Source organism: Pyxicephalus adspersus, chromosome 1 (assembly GCF_032062135.1).
Source record: "Pyxicephalus adspersus chromosome 1, UCB_Pads_2.0, whole genome shotgun sequence".
NCBI lineage: Eukaryota > Metazoa > Chordata > Amphibia > Anura > Pyxicephalidae > Pyxicephalus > Pyxicephalus adspersus.
The window spans coordinates 41,330,716-41,354,209 of record NC_092858.1 but is presented as its reverse complement, the minus strand read 5'-3'; the positions used below and the strand labels follow the sequence as shown (position 1 = coordinate 41,354,209).

At 37.0% G+C, this 23,494-nt stretch overlaps 1 protein-coding gene across 1 annotated transcript in view; it reads right to left on the bottom strand.

Annotated features, from left to right (window-relative positions):
* The window catches only part of STAT6 (signal transducer and activator of transcription 6), a 97,111-nt gene that overhangs the window by 9,031 nt on the left and 64,586 nt on the right, over positions 1-23,494 (bottom strand). Inside the window, exons 5-15 of the mRNA XM_072398466.1 lie at positions 17,991-18,254; positions 16,521-16,669; positions 12,562-12,693; positions 10,423-10,614; positions 8,963-9,050; positions 7,956-8,156; positions 6,213-6,416; positions 5,609-5,703; positions 4,836-4,972; positions 3,511-3,657; positions 2,703-2,760 (exon numbers count right to left, since the gene is read on the bottom strand). Coding sequence (XP_072254567.1) covers positions 2,703-2,760; positions 3,511-3,657; positions 4,836-4,972; positions 5,609-5,703; positions 6,213-6,416; positions 7,956-8,156; positions 8,963-9,050; positions 10,423-10,614; positions 12,562-12,693; positions 16,521-16,669; positions 17,991-18,254 — 1,667 coding nt within the window. The remainder of the gene's footprint in view (positions 1-2,702; positions 2,761-3,510; positions 3,658-4,835; positions 4,973-5,608; positions 5,704-6,212; positions 6,417-7,955; positions 8,157-8,962; positions 9,051-10,422; positions 10,615-12,561; positions 12,694-16,520; positions 16,670-17,990; positions 18,255-23,494) is intronic.

The window sequence follows — 23,494 nt, the reverse complement described above, 5'->3', positions numbered from 1 at the left end:
GGTGTCTACCACATGTAGTAACACAAATAAGCTATGCTGGCATCGATTTAAGTTTTTTTAGATGCAAACAGGTGGAGTTATTATTTAACCCGCTCTCATTTTCTTCCCATTGATCCTGCTTTATTTTTTTATGGTCTTGAAACCTCCTTCAAAATATTTGGACTAGTGGCAACAGAGGAAGCCATAGAAATGGGGCAGACTAACCACTTTCACTACACTACAAAAAACTGTGGTATTTCTGTATGCCTGGCCGATCATGCCGCTACAATGGAAAATAGCTACTGATCAGGTCATTCACTAAAAATGCTTACCTACTTCGATTTACCGTGTTTCCCCGATGATAAGGCATCCCCATCAAATAAGCCACCCCCCGATTTTTGCTTAAAAAATTAAAATAAAGCACCCCCCGAAAATAAGACACCCACCAATACCTGCCACTGTGTGCCTCTGTGTGACTCCTTGATGCTGGCTGCAGTGCAGAGTGAAACTGAAAGTAACTTCAAAGGACAAGCAAGCTGCTGATCCCTGCCCTAACAGAGTCTGTTACCCGGCCATAGAAGCCAAAAAAAAAGTGAGTCAGTGAACAGAAGGGGACAATGAATGGCACATGAGTGATCAGAAGGGGACAATGAATGGCACATGAGTGATCAGAAGGGGACAATGAATGGCACAGAGTGATCAGAAGGGGACAATCAATGGCACATGCGTGATTTTCAACAATAAATGTGTACTGTAGTCTGTAGTAGAAAAAAAAGACATCCCCCTGAAAATAAGACCTAGGGCATATTTTGGCATTTCAAAAAATATAAGACAGTGCCTTATCATAGGGGAAACAGGGTATTTGTACGGTCTGGACTGACTGCTATTGTCAAACATAAAATTAAACTTTTAACATTTGCTACTAATAATTTATTACATTTTAGTGCAATGTAGGACACTTGTTGAGAAAAAAATAGTTTTACTACTAAGAAGTTAACAACAGTAGGTGTCCAGTAAACGTTCCTGAGGAGCTTTTCCTATATAAGATATGGGTACATTCTACTAGGAAGTTAGATTACACACTGCTTATATTTTTTCTTATGTCTTCCCGTTCTTCAGATTTTTACACTTCATGTTTGTTGGTTCTGTCTAAATCAACAGGGGAGAGGAAGTGGCTCTCCACACCTGCCCTGTCTCCCAGCCACGAAATAAGAAGAGAAGATGGTGAAGCTTGTTCCTCGGAGCAAGCATTTTTTAGAAAAAGAAAAACACATATGTGTTACTCTCCTTCCTGTCACGTCCAGAATTGTCAGAAAAATTCCTGGTACGATCTGTGCTGTCAGCAAAGTATTTATTTTTACTGTATATAGTGCTATATTAATCTATATATAAAATCGTATGTATGTATGTATGTATGTGTGTATGTTCCACCATCACTCGAAAACGCATGGAGACATTTCAACCAAACTTGCCATACATATGACTGAGACTTATGTGAGTGCACCAGTCATCTTTGTACAGGGCTGTGCTATATGTCAGAGCTATATTTGGATGTGTGTATGTCATCACTAGGAAACGCATCGACACATTTCAACCAAACTTGCTAGACATATAACTCAGACTCATGTGAGTGCACCGCTGATCTTTGTGCAGCACTGTGCTTACAGTCAGAGCTATATTTGGTGATCACAAGGAAATGCATCGGAACATTTAAACCAAACTTGCTACACATATGACTCAGACTCATGTGAGTGCACCAGTGATCTTTGTACTGCGCTGTGGTATATATGAGCTATATTTGCATGTATGTATGTATGTATGTATGTGTGTTTGTATTGCTCAGTGACAGTGTGCCGTAAGGCAATTGGCCGAGTGTAATCAAAGGCAAAAAAAAATGAAACAACACCATAGACAAGAAAATCCAGAGGACAGGAATAGAAAACTTGCCATGGTGTGCAAGAGAGCTACTACATTTAGAGCTTCAGAGACAGTACAACAGCATGAGGCGCGACTACAGGATAACAGAGATAGAGCTACTACATCTAGAGCTTCATAGACAGTACAACAGCGTGAGACCCGAGTACATGAAATGAGAGAAAGAGCCAGATGGTCACAGACTGCACAACATTTTAGCTTAGCATTGAAACCACATAAAGACTACTCCCAGCATGCAAGTGTTACCATCGGAAAAATGGAAATGGTGATCCTGATATTTGCTGCATAAAAAGGGAAAGTCAAACTCTGCCAACTGGAAACACCACCACAAGAACTTTGGAATTACACATCAGCAACTCATGTTTCCAAATAACATCAATGGACGCCACATCAGTTGTTCAAGAGCCTTGATTTCCATCCACATCCACAGTGCAAGGGCAAATTTACCATAAAGTGGGATTGTTACTTCCGTTGCCAGATCAACCACCAAAATTTCTACAACTATCTTTTATTGAAAACGAACTAAAAGAAACTGACCAGAGGTGCACCTACATCTCCGGAACAAAATTTCAGATTGCCTGAAATAATTGGTAATTTAATTGTATTTTATTTTAATTTTATACTGTACTTACTACTTTTAAAACCTGTAAAAAATACATTTCTTTGATTTAACACTATAGCTTTAATTTAATTCCTTTTCCTGTATAATTTAAGATTGCAATAAATAAATACTCGGGCAACGCCAGGTTATCAGCTAGTAGAATACAATAATATTAGATGAAACTTACCCAGGTACTGTTAATATAATAACAGCTCTCTTGTACCCGTTACCACTGCTGGAGACCTCTGGGGGGAAAGGGAACAAAATAAAATGAAAGACTGGCTTGAGACCTGCTAAGTACAGTAATACTGCAAATAGTTTACACTATGCATATAGGATAACTGTACCTGGCTTAAAGAATTAATGTATTTTAAGAATACATTTTTACTTTAATACTCATCGATACCAATCAACTTGACCCATTAATACCAGCCAATTACTCCCTTTTTTTCTGTGCTTATAAAGCTATTGTCCCAGGACCAGGCAGTAAACATTGATGTGTAGTTTGTACCATAATTGCAGATATAGACATAGAACAGGGAAGGTGTCTGACCTACACCTACCTGCACTAATGTAAACAGAGATCACAAACTGCTAGACCCAAGCATACCCCTGCATAAGTCCTGCCCATTTTATTTGGGTCCAGTGTGCTTCTAGAAAGTCACACGTGAAAAGCAGAATGCATATCTAGCACTGTCTACAGTAGTGATGTCTGGCTAAATATTTGAAAGCTAAATTTCTGCAGGGATTGCCTGCTGTGTACTAAGAGTAAACTGTAAAATAGAACTAATAACATTGTTTTTTAAACTAACTAACAGAACTGAGCTGAAGACCGGATGTTCAAGATGATTTTGCTATCATTCTAAATATGCTGAAATCTATATTCTGAAAACTGGAACACTAACCAAAAGCCAGGAAAAAAAGAAGAGCAAGGGAAAATAAAAGAAATCAATTGATCTCTAACATCTACATTTGCTAGTTAATAGTTTACATACTTTTGTAGTATTTTTCAAAGACCGTATCTTTATCTCCTATCTTATATAGGTATTTTAGCTGCTTCAAATCCCTGACACGATCACCCAGGGACAAAATCTGAAGGTCCTTTGCCGTGAAAGGTTGGATATTTTGGATCTGTCCTGAACCTGGAATGAAATACAAAAACACATTTCAATGCAATGTGGGTGGAAGTTGTAAAAATCATACCATTATTGTGCCTTTTCACTTTCTTTACCATTGGTGACTCATAGCAGGTATCAGATATATGGGAGCTGACTCATCAAGCTGCCAAAACTTAATAAAACTGGCCTTTCAAGTGATAATATTGTATGAGTCACCTAAAAGAAAAATTTTGAGGAGTTGACATCAGGATTTTTTTTTTGCTTGCAAGACAAAAACCTAATTTACGAATTGGAAAATTATTATTAGGTTCAGATCCCTGGACTTGTGCCTGCCAGAAGCAACTAAAAAGCTAGTTTTGGCACATTTCAGCAGTTTAAACATGTAAAAGGTTTATTATAATGTAATCCTGGTTATAACTCCTGCTAGGTATGGGTGTCTCTACCTAAAAATAATTTTTGACATTTTAAATATGTTTTCTTTTTAAATGGAGGCTAAATCAGCTAAAAACTATTTAGATGCATCCAAAGATAAGGCATACTAAGCTTGCTTTTTATCAACTACAGCATGAGTAGAAATGCTTGTCCTCTGTAGCATACTGCAGAAAAGAACACTTTCTCTCTGTGTGGTCTGAACCACCGCCTGCTGAGTCTGTCTGTGCTAGAGAGCTAGAGATCTTTATTCTACAATACTTATGCTCCTTGCTGATTGAGGAAGTCTATATTTGACCACAGGAGGTGTGTCTGACCTCTACAGATAGACCACTGCTTCCACTCAGAGAGCAAAGGTCCATCTTTCCAGCATGGACATGGCAGGCTTCATGTCACACTAGAGATTCTTTTGGTAATGAGATGTTGAGGATTTGTTGAGGATCATTAAACATGTGCAGTGAAAACACTCTCCTGCTTGTGTTAAAGCCTTACGAGCTAGAAAACTGAGGTGTCACTTCTATGCGGACAAAAAATGTTGCTACCTTCATTCAGACAGTGAGAGTGAAGTAAGCATTTCACTGCCCTGCTGTTGTCCTGCATAGTGATAATGCCATTGGTAAGTTCTTGCCAGTGCCGGATGGCAAATGTCATATGGGCATATGTGTTACTGCAGTTTAAATATAATTTTTGCTTTTGTAGCTTCTTTAGTTCTATATGTATTTATATACATTCTAATAATAAATACAAATTTCTTTTTTTTTTTTTTTTTTTACCGTCATCTCCCCGAACAATGTGTGCGATTGTGATGCCTCCAATCTCTGAGTCACTAAATCGCAGCAGGAAGGTACCATTGTGTTCCTTGCCCAGAAAAGTGTGTATATATTGTTTGCTGACAAATCCCATTATTAGCCTATACAAAAGAGAGGTCATAAAAGCATAATTAGGTAAGCTGTACAAAAGACCACATGGATGTAAGGGTAGCCATACACTACACAATATTCATAGAATTGAAACAGATATATATATATATATATATATATATATATATATGTGTGTGTGTGTTCCTGTCCATCTTTCTTTTACAGTCCTCAGACCTACAGAGTTACAGTCCTTTTACTTTCTGAAAAGAAGACATCTAATAAGTTCCTTCTGTGCAACTTCTGCTTCTTATTCCACTCGACACCCTTGGTCAAAAACTGATGTTGGGCCAACATTCAGATGGAAGCGCTCTCTAGGAAATAACATCCAATGGAAGTGCTCGCTGCTATTTAATACAACAATACAGCTCTGTGAGTTGTTTTTGTTAACAGTGAGGATTGATCTCATTGGACTAAGTGTATGTCAAGCAAAAACTTTATTTTTTTAATACTAAAGTGGTAACAAAGTGATTTTTTACAGTGTAAAATGTAGTTGGCAAAGAGAAGATAACAAAGATTTCAAACATAATAAATGTCAGATTATTGGTATTCTTGTTCAATCTTAGTGAAATCTGCAATTCTATTAATAATCATGTTTGTTTGACTTGTACTTCTGCTTTTACACTCACCCATCTGACCAGTAATCTTTTAAATGCTTTTTTGTAAGGTCCATAACTCCATCAAACCACTGCCAAAATGTAAAGTTTCTTTCCCGAAGAGGTTCCTGAAAATTAGATGACTGCATGAGTATAAAAATACTTTTCTTCAATCTTAAAGGTTTCTACTTTTAGGAGTGTTACACACACTTATTTTATCCAGATAAGGAAGCCTCAGGGAGCTGTAACACACCTACATTAATTTCAGAGCGCTCCATGGGCCTAAAACCAAGCTATAGGTGGAGCTTGCAAGGTCATGCGAGGCTTCATCTAGGCCAAATGCAGGCTAAAATTTACAATGTACTGTAGATTATTCTGGGTTTTGAAGCTCTTGGAGTGCCTTTAAAATAAAGCCAACTTGCATGTTATCTCCTCTGTTTATATGATGTTTCATCCAATGGTTAGTTTACAATGTTTACTCTATTGCCTAGTTTGATATTCCCACACAAAACAGAGATTATCTTTAATGTGCAGCTCATCTCTCACTCCTGGATGTTCAATAAATTGTTTTATTTCCAAAAAGAAAGCAAATTGTTGCAATAAAAAAGTCAGATGCTGTAGGCATTTAAGTCATTACCTTGTTAAATTGTGACCAGGACACCATACGGTCTTTAACATCATCATAACTACCATTGTCACCAAAGATCTTCTGAGCAAGGAAGCGGTAATGCATAGGGGTCAGTTCCTGCTTTGTTCCCACCTCTGCCATAAATTTCATATTCAGAGTCTGACACATCTTCTTCCATGGCACTTTCTCTTCTACGAAGAAGGGGCGTCTTCCCTAGTTTAGCAGTGACATAAGTTATCAATGCACAATACCACTGCAATACTATATATTGGATATTTCAAGATGTAGCAGGATATTCTTTAAGCACTTTGACATGTGCTTCAGTATACCAGGTGTTATAAAGCATTTTAAATGTTGAATTTGCTTAATTTATATGACAATATCATAAAGATTATAACAAAGCTGCTATAGATGACCTTTCCTTTGAGTGTGCTAGTTTCATAGATGTCATGCAGATACTTTGGCACTGAGTAGAACAAGTATAGTGACAGGTAATTTGGACATTTATAGCTTTTTCATACTGAAAAGTATTGAAGCAACAGGGCTAGTTTTAGGGTACGGCAAACTGGGAAATTGTCCAGGCCCCAGTTCACAAGGGGTACAGGGAACTAACTTCATATTTACCCCCTCGGCCGTAGTCTGTATCTACCCATGTAAAGCCAGATATAGGCATGAAACTAACATTTTCAAAAGAGGTCCAACATTTGCATCCGCATACTTTTCTCATAACAAAATATTTTAAAAGCACCCGAAATTTTCTGAATGTACAAAAATGTATTTGCACCCTTTTCCTAAAAGCACAGTCAATTGATTTCATTTCCATTTCTTGAATTTGTTACTGGCAGCTAAATAGAAGTAAATTATAAAGGGTCTGTTTATACACAAATAAAGGACTGCAGATCTACGCAAGATTTCCACCAAGCATTGGACATGTGTACATACCCTATTTTTACCTAATTTCCTCTCTCAGTCAGCAGTATAAACCATACTGCACCCAAAAATTCCCACAGTTCTCTTGATCAAACTTTACATAAAATCCAATTGTTTTTCTATGCTGGAACACTACAAAATATATTAAAGCCTAAGGGACTGTAATGTTGTCCCTGACGTGGAATAAATGAATATATAAGGATATTTGACTTTTCTAAAATTCCTTTTTTGTTCTTGTTTTATGAGTCACAAGCATGAAAGCCAGACTTATATTGGCATTTTCAGATAGAGGTCAACAATGTCAGTGTTCATATATTGTCATGACAGAGATACATGAGAACCTAAGGGGTTCAGCATGTTTTCCTAGTGCATGCTGAATCATTTAAATCCATAGTTCAAAAGAAATGAAAACAGCAAAATAGGTTCATGTTGATCCGCATTTGCAAGATGCTAAAACCAGCTCACCCAATAGTGTGATGTTGGGAAAACTGGAGCAAACATAAAAAGAAGATACAAATGCAGAAACTGTCAAGGTAAATTTTGAATCCATGATTTCAATGCTACAACCAGGCAATTTGTTTGTATACACACCATACGCTGCCATTAGGTAATCCTCAGAGTTTTGTATTAAAATAAATAAAAGTACTGAAGATAGATTACTGATTCAGAATGTAACTGCAATCACCTTTAAACAATTGACATTAAAAAAAATAGCTGGTTAATTCTTATTCTTAAAATGAATTGTGAAAAAGGTGTAGTAAAGTGTATCTAATGTGCTTTTAATCACTTATAACACAAATAAGCAGTTTTAAGAAACTGCACTGTGCTAGAATGATGGTAAGGCTGACTATTATAAGACAAGGTGAAGGAGAAGCATACAGAGCGTGCTGCAGAACACATTGTTACCTGAATGACATGAGTGGAACCACTGAAATTAATTTCAGCTGTGAATAGAATAGCACATTTCTCTTCTGTGACAGATTCTGATCCCTTCCTCTCACATCGCTTTATCTTCTTAAGTAACTGGCAGGAAGAAAAACAAGAGTTATTCAGTAAAAAAAAGGGAACCGATCCTAGATTAGGCGACTGACACTGCCTGCATGGTTTGTGCACAGGTGTGAGGTCACTTCCAGAAAACCCAGTGCCACAAGACAAGCAGGTAAGTAAAGGATACATACAGTATTTACTACTCCATGAAATACCACTGCAACTGAACGCAGCCAAAGCCCACATGAGTTGCTTGTTTAAAAACCCCATTTGTGGGGGCTACATTGATGATGTTTTGGTACTGTGCATTGATAGGAGTTCCAATTCATTAGATTAAAGTGTATTAGAGTGTAGGGTAGTGGAACCTATAGTATCTAAAGTCAGTGATTTGGAAAATATCCTAATTTGTTACAATGATGAGGTATAGTCAATAAATTTTGGGTTGGAAATTAAGCCTCATTTGGCTCCAGTGGCAAAAAAGGTTTCAAAAACAGTGGCTTCATGTGAAGCATACCACCAAATCTCCTACAGACATGTGCCATTCTCTGTTAGATAAAACTTTAAACAACCATTTCCCAATACCTAGAAAAGGGAAATTTAATACCCAAAAATGCATTAGCAGTACCATACCATTTTAAACAACCAACTAATGATCATTTCCCCAATGACCTCCACTGCACTGATGTCCATTTCTCAACTGTGCTCAAATGTACTTGCTACTGTACTGTAAGAGTTCGTAGGTATGTCATCTCATTTAACAAACATAGATACTTTTCAGAGATACATCTTCAAAGCACAAAAAATGGCATCCATCTAGCAAGTTGATATGTTTAAATCCATACCATATTTTTAAAAACAGCTCCACATGTCCGTGTGGCTTGGGTGAACTCAAACACAGATTTTCCATTTTCTATTTCTCCAGCACCATCACTGAAATGAAAAAACAAAATAAAAATAATTCTGTGGTGTAAATCACAGTTGTTGTGTGAAAAAATTGCACTTGACTGCATCATTCTATCGTGGGCTCATCTCTGCTTCCAAACGTTCCCATTACTTAATTGTACTGGTTGGGAACCATTTTGTGCACGTGTTGGGATATTTCTGGCCGTATGGTTACTTCTCTACCTATGGAGGTAGAAATGCACTGCAACTGCAAGGGTAGCATGTTCAAATGCGCTAACCTGCAAGATGGCTTTCCACTCTTGGCCACATAACAGCAGTTTAATATGCGCCTAACCAAGTGGTTCTAGACAGACCAGGGGTTGATCAGTATTTTAGATTCATGTCTCACATGTTGTTAAGTTTAGAAAAAGGTTAGTTAGTTAAAAAGAAGATGCTGATGGATAAAAATACTCATCAGCATCTTATATTTCTAAGGAATGTTGCATCTAAGAAAGGGGGGCTCATTGCAGCTGTGCACCTGGGGGTCATCAGCAATGTCAGAGAGAAAGTGACATACCATTTTGCTCTGGAACAGAAGTTCTTAAGAGTCATGAAGAACTAAAATCTCAACAGCACTCCCAAAAGCTCCCTCTTAACTGTATGAAAGCTATTGGAAACTATTTTTAATATGTGGTTGCATTTGCAATACAGTGGTTTGTAACAAGGTTCCTGGATGCCACATGTAGTTTCTGGTCGCCCTTGAGCAGCCAGCCACCCCAGTTGACCTAAACAAGGACACATTCTAAATGTATTGAGCTTTGGTTAAACTTGATTACGTTGCAGTTCTGGATATGGCCCAGAGGACTGGATATGATCCAAAATCTCTTGTGGTACAATTTTTCCAATTACTGTGGTTGATTCTAAAGACTGTTCTCAGGCACATATAATGGTGCCCAGGAGTGGCCATATTGAAATATGCAACAAAGGGAGCACCAAAATGTATACCTTATCTGGAACTCTTAAAAACAAAATTCCTGTACCGAAATATATATGAAGGTCATTGTTGATCTTCTTATAAAAATGTTAGTTGCCCGGCTCTCTCTGGTTGTTTTCTGTAAAGTTAAAACTTCTGATTTGCAAACTTGCTCTGGTTTGGTTACCAACAAAGTACTTAAGCCTTTGTATTAGCATGACAACCAGGCACCTAAACCAGGTATTTTGAAAGTAAGAGGCCTGCAGTGTATTCCTAAATGTTTCCTCAATACAGGATTGCTTTAGGTCCCCTTGGAAGGTCAAGTAATTGCAAGATAAGAGAAACAAGTGTTTTCATAATTCCTCATTGCTGACTAGCCTTATTTTGTTTAAATATTATTTCATCCACCCAGAACAGGGTCAGTGTATTGTTTGTATTTATACTCACCTTAATGGCTCAGTGGATGGTCCTACAAACAAATCTTGGGCCTTTTTTTCAGTAATGATGTTAGCTCTGATGATAGGCATTTTGCCTTGGACACCAGAAAGGATTTTGGATCCCAGCATGAAGTTGACACTGGCTTGAAACTTGGTCTGTGTCTTTAAAACTTGAGGTGGCTGCTTGTCAACCAGAAATGAGCTGCAGAAATATTGAAAGAAAAAATCAGCATATACAAACAGTATGGACACTATGATATTTATATGTTCTAAAAGGTTTTATGTGTGAACTATGTATACAGTTCTACTAATTTGTATTACTGTTGGTTTTTAACATTTTATTGTAGGCATTTCTATTAGTGCTACTGTAAAAACCCATCACAGTTTAATTAATATTACTGTAATAAAATGAGACTGAATGTTATGGTGTATATTTTATGCAAGTTAATATTTTTTGTTGTAAATCAGAAGAGATGTACAACCAAAAACAGTGGTTTTAATTTACATATATACATTTGATTGGGGTTGGACACAATGTTAGGTTTTTCTTTTTGTCTTCAGACTGAGTAGACCTTTTTTACATTTGTGGCACAAGAACACTTTACAAATGTCTTTTGGTTGCCCTCTAGTGTAAAAAAATCATAACTTTTTGCTTTCATAATGAATAAAATATTTATGTTCATACAAAATACAAAATTCTTGATTCTAAGGGTGGTTACCAATACTTTCTTTAGAGTCTTTGCTGTTTTTTTATTACACAATCTGATACAAAATACCTTCTGCACGGTATATCTTACGGTATACATACTATATTGGCATTGAGTGATGTTCTTGTGCAACATGCATACAAGGCCCGTCAGATATTGGTTACACATCATTTGATACCAACTTATCTGACTTCAGTGAAGGTGTTTATGCAGTGTGGATCACAACAACAAACTACCCAGGGTCACAACTACTGGAATTTGCTAAACAAATTTTATTATTTTTCCCCATAGAAATATTTCTGCAGCTTTTGCTCAGGGTATGTCACAGGCCATATCGTACGTTTTTTTTTTAAATTAAAAATATGAAGACTACTGGTCTTAAAGAAAATGGCCACTGGAAAGGTCATCACCCCACAACTACCCAAGCAAAAGACAGACCTTGCATTTCTGTTAGACTAAACTCGATAAACAATTGTATGTTTCCTTTAACTGTATTTGTAAGGCAATAAAGACATGGCTGCATCCTCCAGAACAAACAGTGCACATGTAACTGAGCACACACACTCATAAGGAGAACAGGCATGTTCATAGCACATGATTGGCTAATTACTTCACCTGTCACCCCTGCACATATTTTTATCAAATGGGAAGCACTTCTCTCCTTAAAGGAGCTAAACATGGAAAGGTGTCAGTAGGAATCAGGTAGTAAGCAGGAAGTTCAGACTGAAGAACCATTTTATTGGACTGCTTGGAGGGCTTGATAAATAAATAGGAGGCAGCACAAATTGGTGCTCTGATATAATATTTATCACCTAGTAATTCTCATAAATTAATATGCATCTCTGATATGAAAAATATATAAACATATATAAACCTACTTTTTTTGAGCTGAAACTGCTATTAGAAAAGAATCAGGTTCATACTTTGGTCTTACCACTGGATGGCACTGTGCACCATGTAAAGTGTATAACAAACTCCAGCCATCTGGGACATTTCTTACACAGTTTGTGAGAGTTTGTTAAATACTTTACATGAGGACACAGTGACACCTAGTGCTGTCCGACAGTAATGCACAAAAGGTCATTGTACAGATCAATTGCACATGACCCTTTATAATCAACTCAATATTTTAACCTGTAAAAGAATAAAAAAGAGAAACAGACTGAGCCCATGTGTTGGCATTTCTGCTGATTACTGTTTTGAATGTTAGCTGTGATGGCCACATTTTGTGCCCTAGGTTTCTACTTGAGTCATTGTAGTTTTCCTGTTATTTCGAGTAAAAGTAGATACCTCAGTTTATATTTGGATCAATTTATTTATTACATTAAAATTACATACTATATATATATTAGCGAGGAACAAATCAACAAATTGGTTTCTGGATTTCTTCAAGGAATCCCAGTGTACTGATACAACAAAACCTACCTAAAATGTCTACTTACCTTTTAATAAGTGATGTAAAGCCATTAGATATTTGATCCAAATATTCTGGGGGTAATACTCTCTGCCCAGTCTCACTTAGTTCTCTGATCATGCGAATAAGCTCTTCATAAATACCAAAAATAAACTCCAACCTAAATAATAAAAAATAAATGAATAACATAAAGCAATGTTCTGAAAATGCAACGGATTCAAATGTACTGAAGAACAAGAGCATGTACACTTTGAATGTAACTTTTAAATTATCTTTGTAAAACAAAGAAAATACCCAAGAAAATAAATCAGAATTTTTACTTGCACATTTTGGGATGAATAAAGCCGACACAAGTTTACCATATTCTCTAAGCTAAGTGAAAATTCATTCAATGGGAAAACATGTGCATAGCTCAGTAAAAGAGGCAAAATTGAGCTGATTTCAAATTTCTAGTTTTCTAACAATGTGAAAGCAAAAATAAATTGCCTTGAACAACAGTATGGTGCTGTTTGGGTCATGCTGCGACATTCTCTGTATATTCAAATAAAAATATGTGTTATAGAAAAAACCTTATGGCCAATAATATCTGTTCTAGAACGAAAACATTTTAGAATAGTTCAAAGTAACCTGGAAGAAAATATTATACAGTAACAGAATAAAAGGATCCCTAGAATAAGAACCAGAAACCTCATTCAGAAGGAGTGCAAGTCAAGCTGATATCATATTAGGGAGTACATGGGCTTTTCTCTACTTTTGACGTATGTTTGGAATGAGCATCAAACAGGTATCATCAAAATGTATTTGCCGCAAGTACACGTGGCAGTTCAGAAGCTAAGTTTAACCTGTTTTGCATTACTCTTTTGCATCTTTTTTTGTGTAGCATGTCCTAACTTTGAGGTGAATTTGAACTTCAGAAAAAAGCTAGTAAAGTGAAGACATGTGAGTTTGAATAACTTTTCAAATTCCAGTTTGCCATTCAAACACAAATGCACTTCTATACAAATGCAAGTTCAGTTCTTTTCCAGCCAATCAAGATGGTTTTAATGGGAACAAGTTTAAAAAAATTACGGGTCATATGGCAAAAAAAATGTCAAATCTGTAGTGAAAAGCTGGATTTTACTGGAGAACACTTTTTCCTCAATAGACCTGCAGTCCTTGCCGTAGGTAGACAGTTCTCTCCTATGTTCCTAGCACCCCTCCCTGGTTTCACCTTGGATTTGTTACGTATCTGGGACAATCTCCTACACGCTGGGAAATTATGGTCTAAGCCGAGGTCTATGACCCCTTTTTTTGACAATTCCGCCATCTGCCGAGCAGTGGGTGTAGAGCGTTTCCCATCTTCGACTGCCGAAGAAAGTTGGCACTTTTGAAACATACTCAACAAAGGACAACTTCCGCCTTTCTTGTTCCTTGATATAAGAGAGTGCAGCACACTGGCGGAGGGACTACTAGGGTCCCCGGATTGCCCAGTCCATAGTATCTCACTATTGTATACCATACTCCACTACCATACTTCAAGATAACGTGCCTAATTCCTTAATATACACTAGGTATTGGGAACGGCACTTCTTGAATGCGGCCAGTGCAGTTATTCCTAGGTTCTGGAAACAGTGAGTTACCCCTTCCATGAGGGAGTGACCGACGGAACTAGAGAGAATTTAGCTGTTTTTTTGTGGAGGATGAGGACCAAATTGAAAAATATAACATGACATGGTCAAGGAATCCCCCCCTTTCTTATCATGATTCTGATAAATGTCCCTTGGCATTGGGGGAGTACAACCCCCCTTTAACTCCACCTCTTCATACCCCCATTCCCTCCCTAGAATCTTCATGTTTCTGCCCCCCCCTCCGCCGACCAAATAGGGCTAGGTATGTGTGTCATCTCCCGTCCCCATTATTGCATAATTGTAATATCTACCTGAAACATATGCTTTTGTTGATTTTGACAAATGTACTGGTGTTTTTGTAACTGCAAGGTTATGGAATGGAATTTAATCGGCTTTGGTGGTAGCACAGCGGAGGGTTGCAGCTGTCTTGAATCAGCAATATCCCCGTTCATCTACATATAATTTGGCTGGCAATAAGACTGGAGTCTTCACACATATTCAATATTGCCCTCAGCAAATACCCTATTAAAATCCCGAAGGGACAGACACTTGCAAGTTCTGGATATTACCAATGCCTTATGGTTTATATTATATGTTTCTCTAAGTTTTTTTGCCCTCTTCCTTTGTTTGTATAATGTATGTACGTTTGTCGTTTGTATGTTTAAAATTGAAAACTTTAAAAAACTTGATTGAAACATAAAAAAACAAAGCTTAATGTAGCCATAATTTTTTCTGGTTACTAATGGCAACAGTTAACAGGAAACTTACATATGAGAGTCATCTGTGCATTGCACAACGCAGGCTGTACAGTGCAGGTCTGTTTAAAAAAGTGAAATACTGCACTTAAACCTTTAATACCTGCACTTTTTTATTATAACCTTTATATGATAAAGTACTGCAACACATCATAGGTATGAGATTTTTATATTAAATAGGGGTTAATGACAGACAGATGCAAACAGTGACACAGGCGGAGGAGAGGACCCTGCCCAGAAGAGCTTATCCAGTGTTATCATATGTTCTGTTCACCAATATATATATATATATATATATATATATATATATGATATATTTAAGGTTTCCACTTGAACTGCAAAATGGTACTTGGTTGTTGCCTTAGTAGGAAAGGATTCATATTTTCTTTCTCTTTAGGTATAATGTTTTTGTACTTTAATAGCTATGCAGGGCAGTTTAATTGGTGACATTGGTGACAATTTATCTATGTGAACTCTATGTAATGCTCATATCGATGCTTTGATTTCTGCAAGTGATTAAAGATTAGTAGAATTTTTTTCTACTAATTTCAAAGGAAATGACAATTTAAAAAGTTGTTTTGGAGTAATATACTGTGCTGAATTCCATTGCATCAACAGCCTGGGAAAATGACTGCCCAGAGGAAAACGGTCTCTGTAAGTCGGCAGTCACTGTTGTGGGTGATTATTATTATTAAACAGTATTTATATAGCGCCAGCATTTTATGCAGCACGTTGAACAGGGATCACCAAATGTGGCTCAAAGGTAGGGAGACTTAGGGAATCATGAATTTAAAAGGTCCTCTAGGCCTTCACCTTTTAATATTATAAAGGTACCCCCTGGCTGGGGAAGAGTGCTATCTGTACCATCCTCAGAGTCTGACGCTGAGCCTCCATGCTAGGTCGGCAAACCCTTTTAGCAGTGGGAGCTAAGCAAATGTTTGATGATGAACCAACAGGTAGTGAACTTTAAATTCAAACCAACATCCCAAAAAGGCCCCTCACTGACTGCTGGCCCGAGACATGGGGAGAGGAGACATGCCTGCCAAGGTTAAAGACAAGCCATGCAGCTTGAGAAAGAGAGACAGGGAGGCTGATTCATTGTGCATATGGTATGTAAACCTATTATAATCATGTGTCATTATTCTTTAGGAATAATTCCAAGTGCTAAGCTAAGGCTTATGGGCCAGGGGGTTTTTACTGGCCTAGCTGGGGGTGTTGGAGTACCCACTTCTCTACAATTTTAAGTGGGTTTCTCCAGTGACAAAGCAGGTACCAGACAGGAACACGCCTTTACCTCAGACAACACAATCCAAAAAAGATAAGCTGCCAGCACACTAAAAATTCCAGTAATTTAAAAAAATCTTCACTGCTGCAAACAAAAAAAAAAAAAAAACAGAGCCCCACCTGAAACCTCCACCTCTAAAACATTTTACTCACATAGAGCTTAATCATAGAAGATTGGGAATTATAGCTGGCTGGCCTGTGGCTGGGAGCTATTAACCTCCCTGGCGCTATTCCCTAGTGTGGCTCAGGGTTAAATTTTAGTACCAAAAGCGGTAACCCTGAGCCACACTCAGGCATTGGAAATCAGATTCCAACATATAAATGACATAATCTTTCCTCACCTGTCCTGCAGAGGCAGCAGATTCTCATCAAATGGAGCCCCATTGCCAGCCATCTGCTGACGCCTCTTCCAGATGCTGATTATCCCCAGTGCTTGGTCCTGGACACCGATCAAAAGCTTTAATGATTCTTCAGCTAGCATTACCCAATTCTACAAAAAAAAATGCAGATGTGTTTTGTCACCCTTATCAAAAGTTTCAAGTAAACAGAGATAATAAAAATCTTAGATATTTTTTTCAAAGTAGCAGAATCTTGGCAGCCTGTCAGCCTTCTACTGTAAACAAACAGCAGAATTTTCTAAGCTGCAACACCACTTCAGAATTTTTGTTGTGGTCTTTGGGGATTTTTGAGAGTGAATTTTTCTATGCCACATGCACCTAGAGAAATCTGGATACCTTGCCTAAAACTTTTTAGTTTAAATGTTTTTTCAAATCAGTATGTTTATTATAATTACATTATAATAGTATTATAAATTAATATAAGTATTTATAGTTGCAATAAATACTTTATTATACATATTCTGGATGCAGATGCACTTCAGGTACATATACTGTTTTATTCTGGACAAACAGTGTCTCTCATTTGTTGATAATATTTTATAAAAAAATATTTTATGTTAGGTTTAATTTTATTGGTTTTTCAACTATGATCACTGTTTTAAAAATCTTATTTTTTACTGGAGATAAAATGTATACATTTATTCTATAACTTAATACATTTATGATGGTAAAACTACAATTATACAAAACTTTGCAAATTAAAAATAAAATATAGGCAACAAACAAGCAAAACCAACCAATACATTAGTTAGCAGAAAAATGCTAGCTAAGGGGAGACTGGTAGGAAGAAGTTATTTATTTGTATTTAATTTACGACATGGGTTAAAAATATAGAAAGATATCTATGGTATATGAGTTTATCAATCAGATATAAAGGGATCCCCCAGATCTTCTAATTGTGGGGATATGGGTTAGTGTTTAACTCTTTTGGATCTGCACTTCTATACTGATTGCTCTACAGATCTGCAGAATATATTGGTCTTTAAAAGTAAATGTAGTAAAAGTTTATAATGCAATCTGTATTGTATGGTTCTAGTCATCAATAAAAACACAAATTTTAGAGAATTTAGCGTAGATAGAAGTAGCCTGACATAATTTTTTTCTGAAGTTTCCCAGAGATTGGCAGATGCTTTTTTTTAGAATGATTAGCAGAACATTATCTGCACATTTTTTACCCTGCTTCAGTAAGAGGACCCACTGTGGTTTCACCTTGACCAAGACATACTGCAGACTCATACTTTTCTTTTCTACATTTAAAGTTAAACTAAGTTTCTACGTAAAACGGGTCAATTTTAGAGTGTTGTGTGACATTGTGCATACAGTATATATTTAGTTCAGAAGCAAAAGTGCCCCTAAAAGTCCTGCAGCAGTTTGTCATGTTTATTGTATGTGGTGAACAGCTTTTTATTTTACCGTTTGATGAGCTGACAGATCTTGAACTTGTCCACGGAAGTTTCGGCTTTCTAGTGCAACTTTTAGGCTTTGTTGTGCATTGGAGGTCTCCTTCATTTTGTGCTGCAACTTTTTACAACGATAATGAAACTTCATTTCTTCCTGTCTAGCTTGCAAACTCACAGCCAAACGTGGATACTGGAAAATGGGGAACACAGACACAGATACTGTTTGAATCATATGGAAAAAAATCACCATAATGTCTGTTAAATAAAGCAGACCTTTAGTCCAATCGGGAAGGATTTACATTTTTTACTCTTTTAGGCAAGCAAGATTCCAATAGGCTCCCATCCTGCAGAATTCCACAGCACTGGGGTGTCCTTTGGGGTGGATGAGGCCCTCTTCCCTAATGATGACCCCTGCCACTTTTGGGGACAGGCTGGGGTCTAGTTTTGCCATAGGGAGGGATATTTATATTTACCCCCTTCCTTCTTTGGCAAACCAAAATTCCAGAGCTTTCAGCAGTCTGATGCTAATTTTCTAAGTAGAGCATTATTATTATTATTATTATTATTATTATTAATAATAAAAAACAGGATATATATAGCGCCAACATATTACGCAGCACTGTACATTAAATAGGGGTTTCAAATGACAGACTAATACAGACAGTGACACAGGAGGAGAGGACTCTGCCCCAAAGAGCTTAGAATCTAGTAGGTGGGGAAATTTACACACAATAGGATGGGATCATCTCTGCTCTCTAAGTACAGGTGAATACCCAATTCTTCCTTGGCTGGCTCCGGGACCCTTAACACTGTCTTTTTATGCAAGCCATTTGTCTGCTAAACATCTGTTACTTACTCCAGCTACATACACCACATCTTTGCCAAGCCATGGGACACCCTGTCACAATGCACATTTAGGTACATAAAAAAAATGTTAATGGGATAACTGTCCTTTAGAGCTTCCACATAAAAAATATTTTCTGAAGGCAGAAATATTATAGAATTAAAAAATGTATTCACAATTTCCCCCATCTCGTTTGAATAAATAACAAAAAAAAAAAAAACTATCGATACATAGTCATATCACTTTTTGTTCCAACCTGAAATGTCCGTGTAGAGTTAAAGCAGAACTAAAGTTCCACATTGAAAATTAGACAAAGGGTAGGTCTTTATTTGCAGAATATGACAGGTGATGTTTCTTCTGCAATTAAACTTACTTGACATGCCCCATCACTATCTTCCTCTAAAAAAATGCCTCTCGAGCTGCCCGGACTGAATGAACTAAATGAACTAAATGCTACATGTTACAATAACCCAGCCCAGCTAAAGATTGTAACCAGGAAGAGGGAAAGTAAGAAGAAGGCAGTGCCCATGATGGCACTGGAACAGGTGTGTGAATTTTTTTCAAAAAAATGCAATCAGACAGGTAAGGTTATTTTTTTGCATAATAAGGGTCCCTTCTGCAATAAAGGACCTGCATAGTGACAATTTTCTACTTCTAGAGTTTATTTCCTTTTTATTGTCTAGACCTGCAAAACAAGTAATGGTATGCAAAACTCTTATATGACTACGTATGACTTGCATGACAAAGCAATTCATCACAAGACTGCTTGCCACCAAGCAAGTTACACCACTAAAATTATTCTTTAATATCTAACACTGTACACCGATGCCTATTTAAGGCTTAGTCTACACAGACGTTTTCCCCAGCATTTACCACAAAGCTTAAAGCCCATGTTGTAAGACATGGGAAATGCAACTAACTGTACAATCAGCACATTTTAATATCAGTTATGTTATATATTAAAGGAAATGTCCAGTTCATTTTAGATATCAGTGTAAAAAATACAGCCTAGCATTTAGGAAGTTGCATAACGGAACTGATAGAACACCTTACACAATCCCTAACTTGTGTGTTGTGGTTGAATTTTTTTTTTAGCAATTGATATCTATAGTATAACAGAAGGCAAAAAAACCCTCAAAATTTGATGGACAATTCTATATATATATATATATATATATATATATATATATATATATATATAATCATATATTATATCTATATATTATTTTTTTATATCTTTAATATTACTCTTCTATATACATCATTCCATTTATCCACGAAGGTGGTAGTGAGCTAGCAGTAGTGAAGACGAAATTTAGTGAGAATTTAGTGAAATTTAGTGAGGTCTATCTAAAGAATTTTCTATGTTTTTTTCTATATCACTTGAAAAATATCAGACTTCTGATCTGGCTTGGATATGCCCTAGTGTTAGCCTTACAATTAACACTTTTTTTACTTTCCTACAAAAAAATGATTATACTTTGAATTTTCTTTTATATCTCATTGTGATTAGGGAGATTTACTCTCTCTATTGGTGCTGGTGACATTTTTCATCCGGTAGTGAAGGGAAAATCAAAATTTTGGAGCTGTTAGGGGAACTAGAGGCAAAGAAAAAAAAGAACAAAAAACCTACAAGAGAGATAACAAAATTAACTTTGCTTTGGAGATTTATCCTAATTTCTGGCATGTGTACCTATTCTGGCTAAAGTCAGCCCTGCACAGTGACCCACTTTTGGCTATGCCCAGCACTGCACATATAACATTATAAATAATTATGGACAAGAACAGTAAGGTATGACACCATGACCTGGCATCAGAGCTGTAATTTCTTGGTGAAGGTTTGGTCTTTGGCACAGAGTTATCAAACAATGAGTTAAGTTATTAACAGAATGGTAATGATGGGCTAACAAAGATAGATAGTGTTAGGAAGATTAGTCTAAAAACACCACCTAGTGAACTAATAGACAAATACAATTCACCTGTGGATGACCTAAAACAGCCTCAAAGAAAATAGCAAGGGAGGAATTGGGTTACAGACCCATGAATTCAGGTATACATAAACCTAAAAGTAACATCTGAGTCCGTCTGTTCCTTTCCACGAACTGGTTAGTGGGAAAGGAGATACAGCAGTCCATCCATCTGCTATTTTTAGCACTAATCAGTACTTTCAAGGTATACACTTGGTTTTTAGGGAGAAAAGTGTAGTTTAGAGCAAGTTTGTAATCAGATAATTTCCATTGCACTAAGTTATTAGGTACACACTCTATGCATTATGCATTGGAAGTATTATTGTAGTCTTTGAAACTGCAGTTGGCAAGGCTTTGCTAAGCAGGTGTGCTAACAGGCTTGTGTACACCTAAAAAGAGAGAACTTTATGATAATAAAAAAACGTTTATTTTAGGGAAGGGGTCCCCAACCCCCTGGCCATCTGGCAGGTGGGCCGCGGCTCTCTGGCCGGTGCACCCCACAGCTGGGTCAGGAGAAGGACCCTGCTTGGGGGGGCGCACCAGCCAGAGACGCAGACCATGTCTGCTGTACATATCACAGGTTCAGAGCAGTGGACATGTTCTGGCATCATGATGTCACTCTGGGGAGAAGTTTCTTCCCCTTTGCGTGACACACGGCTCCCTGTGCATACGCAGTATGGAGTCCATGAGTTTAGTGGTCTGTGAGCTACAAAAGGTTGGGGACGACTGTTATAGGGTACACACATTGTGTGGTTTCTAAGGAGAGCACACCAGGAGCTGATTGATCTCACTAACTCAAAATCTAATTAAGTAATACAAAGAACAGAGAGAGAGGTAATAGAGGTGAATCATGTGTGAGGCCAAACTGCTCTAACAGGTGGAAGGGCTTAAAGCGGCAGAGTAAAGGGGTCAGTAGTATGAAATATAGAATGTAGGGGTAAGTAATGGAAAATGCAGGTGTCAGTAGTATGCAATACAGAGTTCGGAAGTGAGAAACCAGTGCAAATGAAATACATACAACACAAAGATATAAGGCTCACCTATGCACACCCAATTCACAGCTCACTTTTGCACCTTTATCTGCAGCTCACCTCTATACCCCTGCTCACATTAACCCCCTTTCCAGTCCCATTTACAATTGAAGATGCTGAAAATCTCATTTCCTGGATGGAAAACATTCAGCATTCTTTAGTCCTTTCATTCCTAGCTGCACTATCCCAGGCCCTCCTATTTAATAATATTAATATTAATAGTAAAAAGGATTTATATAGCGCCAACATATTACACAGCTCTGTACAATAAATAAGGGTTGCAAATGACAGACAGTGACACATGAGGTGGAGAGGACCCTGCCCAGAAGAGCTTACAATCTAAGAGGAGAAGAGGTAACACACAATAGCAGGGGAGATATTTAAGGATTTGAATCTTAGAACCTGTCTAAAATAAGGCTTGTCATGTTTTATTTAAACAATTCAGTAACATGTTCATGGAGGGGAGGAGACCAAAGCAAGTAACCAGATTAAACTTCATCATTATAAACTGAACTGTACTGTTGTTCTGGGATCTGTCAGTACACTTAGGGCATTAAAAATCAAACATTCTCTCATTAGAATCTTACAGGTCCATGTGTTACAATGGCAGTAATTGATTCCCACCAGGGAATGTTTGAGTGAAGTCAGATCCCCTGTTTTATAAACAGAGTCCTTAGGCTGCTTTAAAAATGTGCAATGCATGTATAATATAATGGTTGATCTCCCCATTAGCTTCTTCCCAGAACTATATTATTATTTACTTTCGTAACAGCACTTGACTCTGATTAAATTCCCCTGTCCAAATATCTGAGCGACTATTTTGCTTGCCTAATTACAGACTTAAATAATATTATCTATAATGATTTTAATTCTAGTTCCTTGAAACTAGATGGAAATGTAAAAATCCTACATCGTGCCATTTATAAATTATGCCACTACATAAATTAAGATGGAGCACTGTATGGAGAACATGTGTAAAGGTGATGAAAATGAGGCTAGATTATTACTAAAATAAGGGGAAAAACACATCATTATATTGTAGACCTGTAACAAATAGGTAAGCCCGTCATTGGTATACCTCTGGTGTCCCACACCTGACTATAAAGCAATACCTGCAAAAAGAATTATCTTGATGAATATATACTGCTGTATATAAATAAATGTTTATAAGATACATGCCGTAAGTCACGTTTATATTCTCTATATTCATATTTTTTTTTTATAGTTTTTTTTCTTTGTTTATGATATGAGCTTTCACCTTTCAAATGATCACACTATAGTTCTAATTTATAAAACTCTTTAAGACTGGAGAATATGGACTATCATGGGTATACCTGGGTAATCCAGTAAATCTGAAATGGATCTAGTCTAGAATTGAAAACATTTGAAAGCAAATTATTTTTAAGAAATCCATTGCAGGTTTTCTCGATCACTCAGGTTCCCCCATGATAGTCCATCTTCTTCAGTGCCTTATAGTTTTAATAAATCTGGCCCTATGTGTCTAAAGACAGCCTTTTTTCTCTATTAATTAAATTTTTTTGTTATAACCAAAAATGAAGAAATCCCAATGTATAAAAAAGAGGGACCTTGGTGTGTTCCAAATTGTGTGGCAACTAGGGATGGAGTTTGGATTCACCTCAGGGGTGAATATATTTAAACTGTAATGCACTAAATG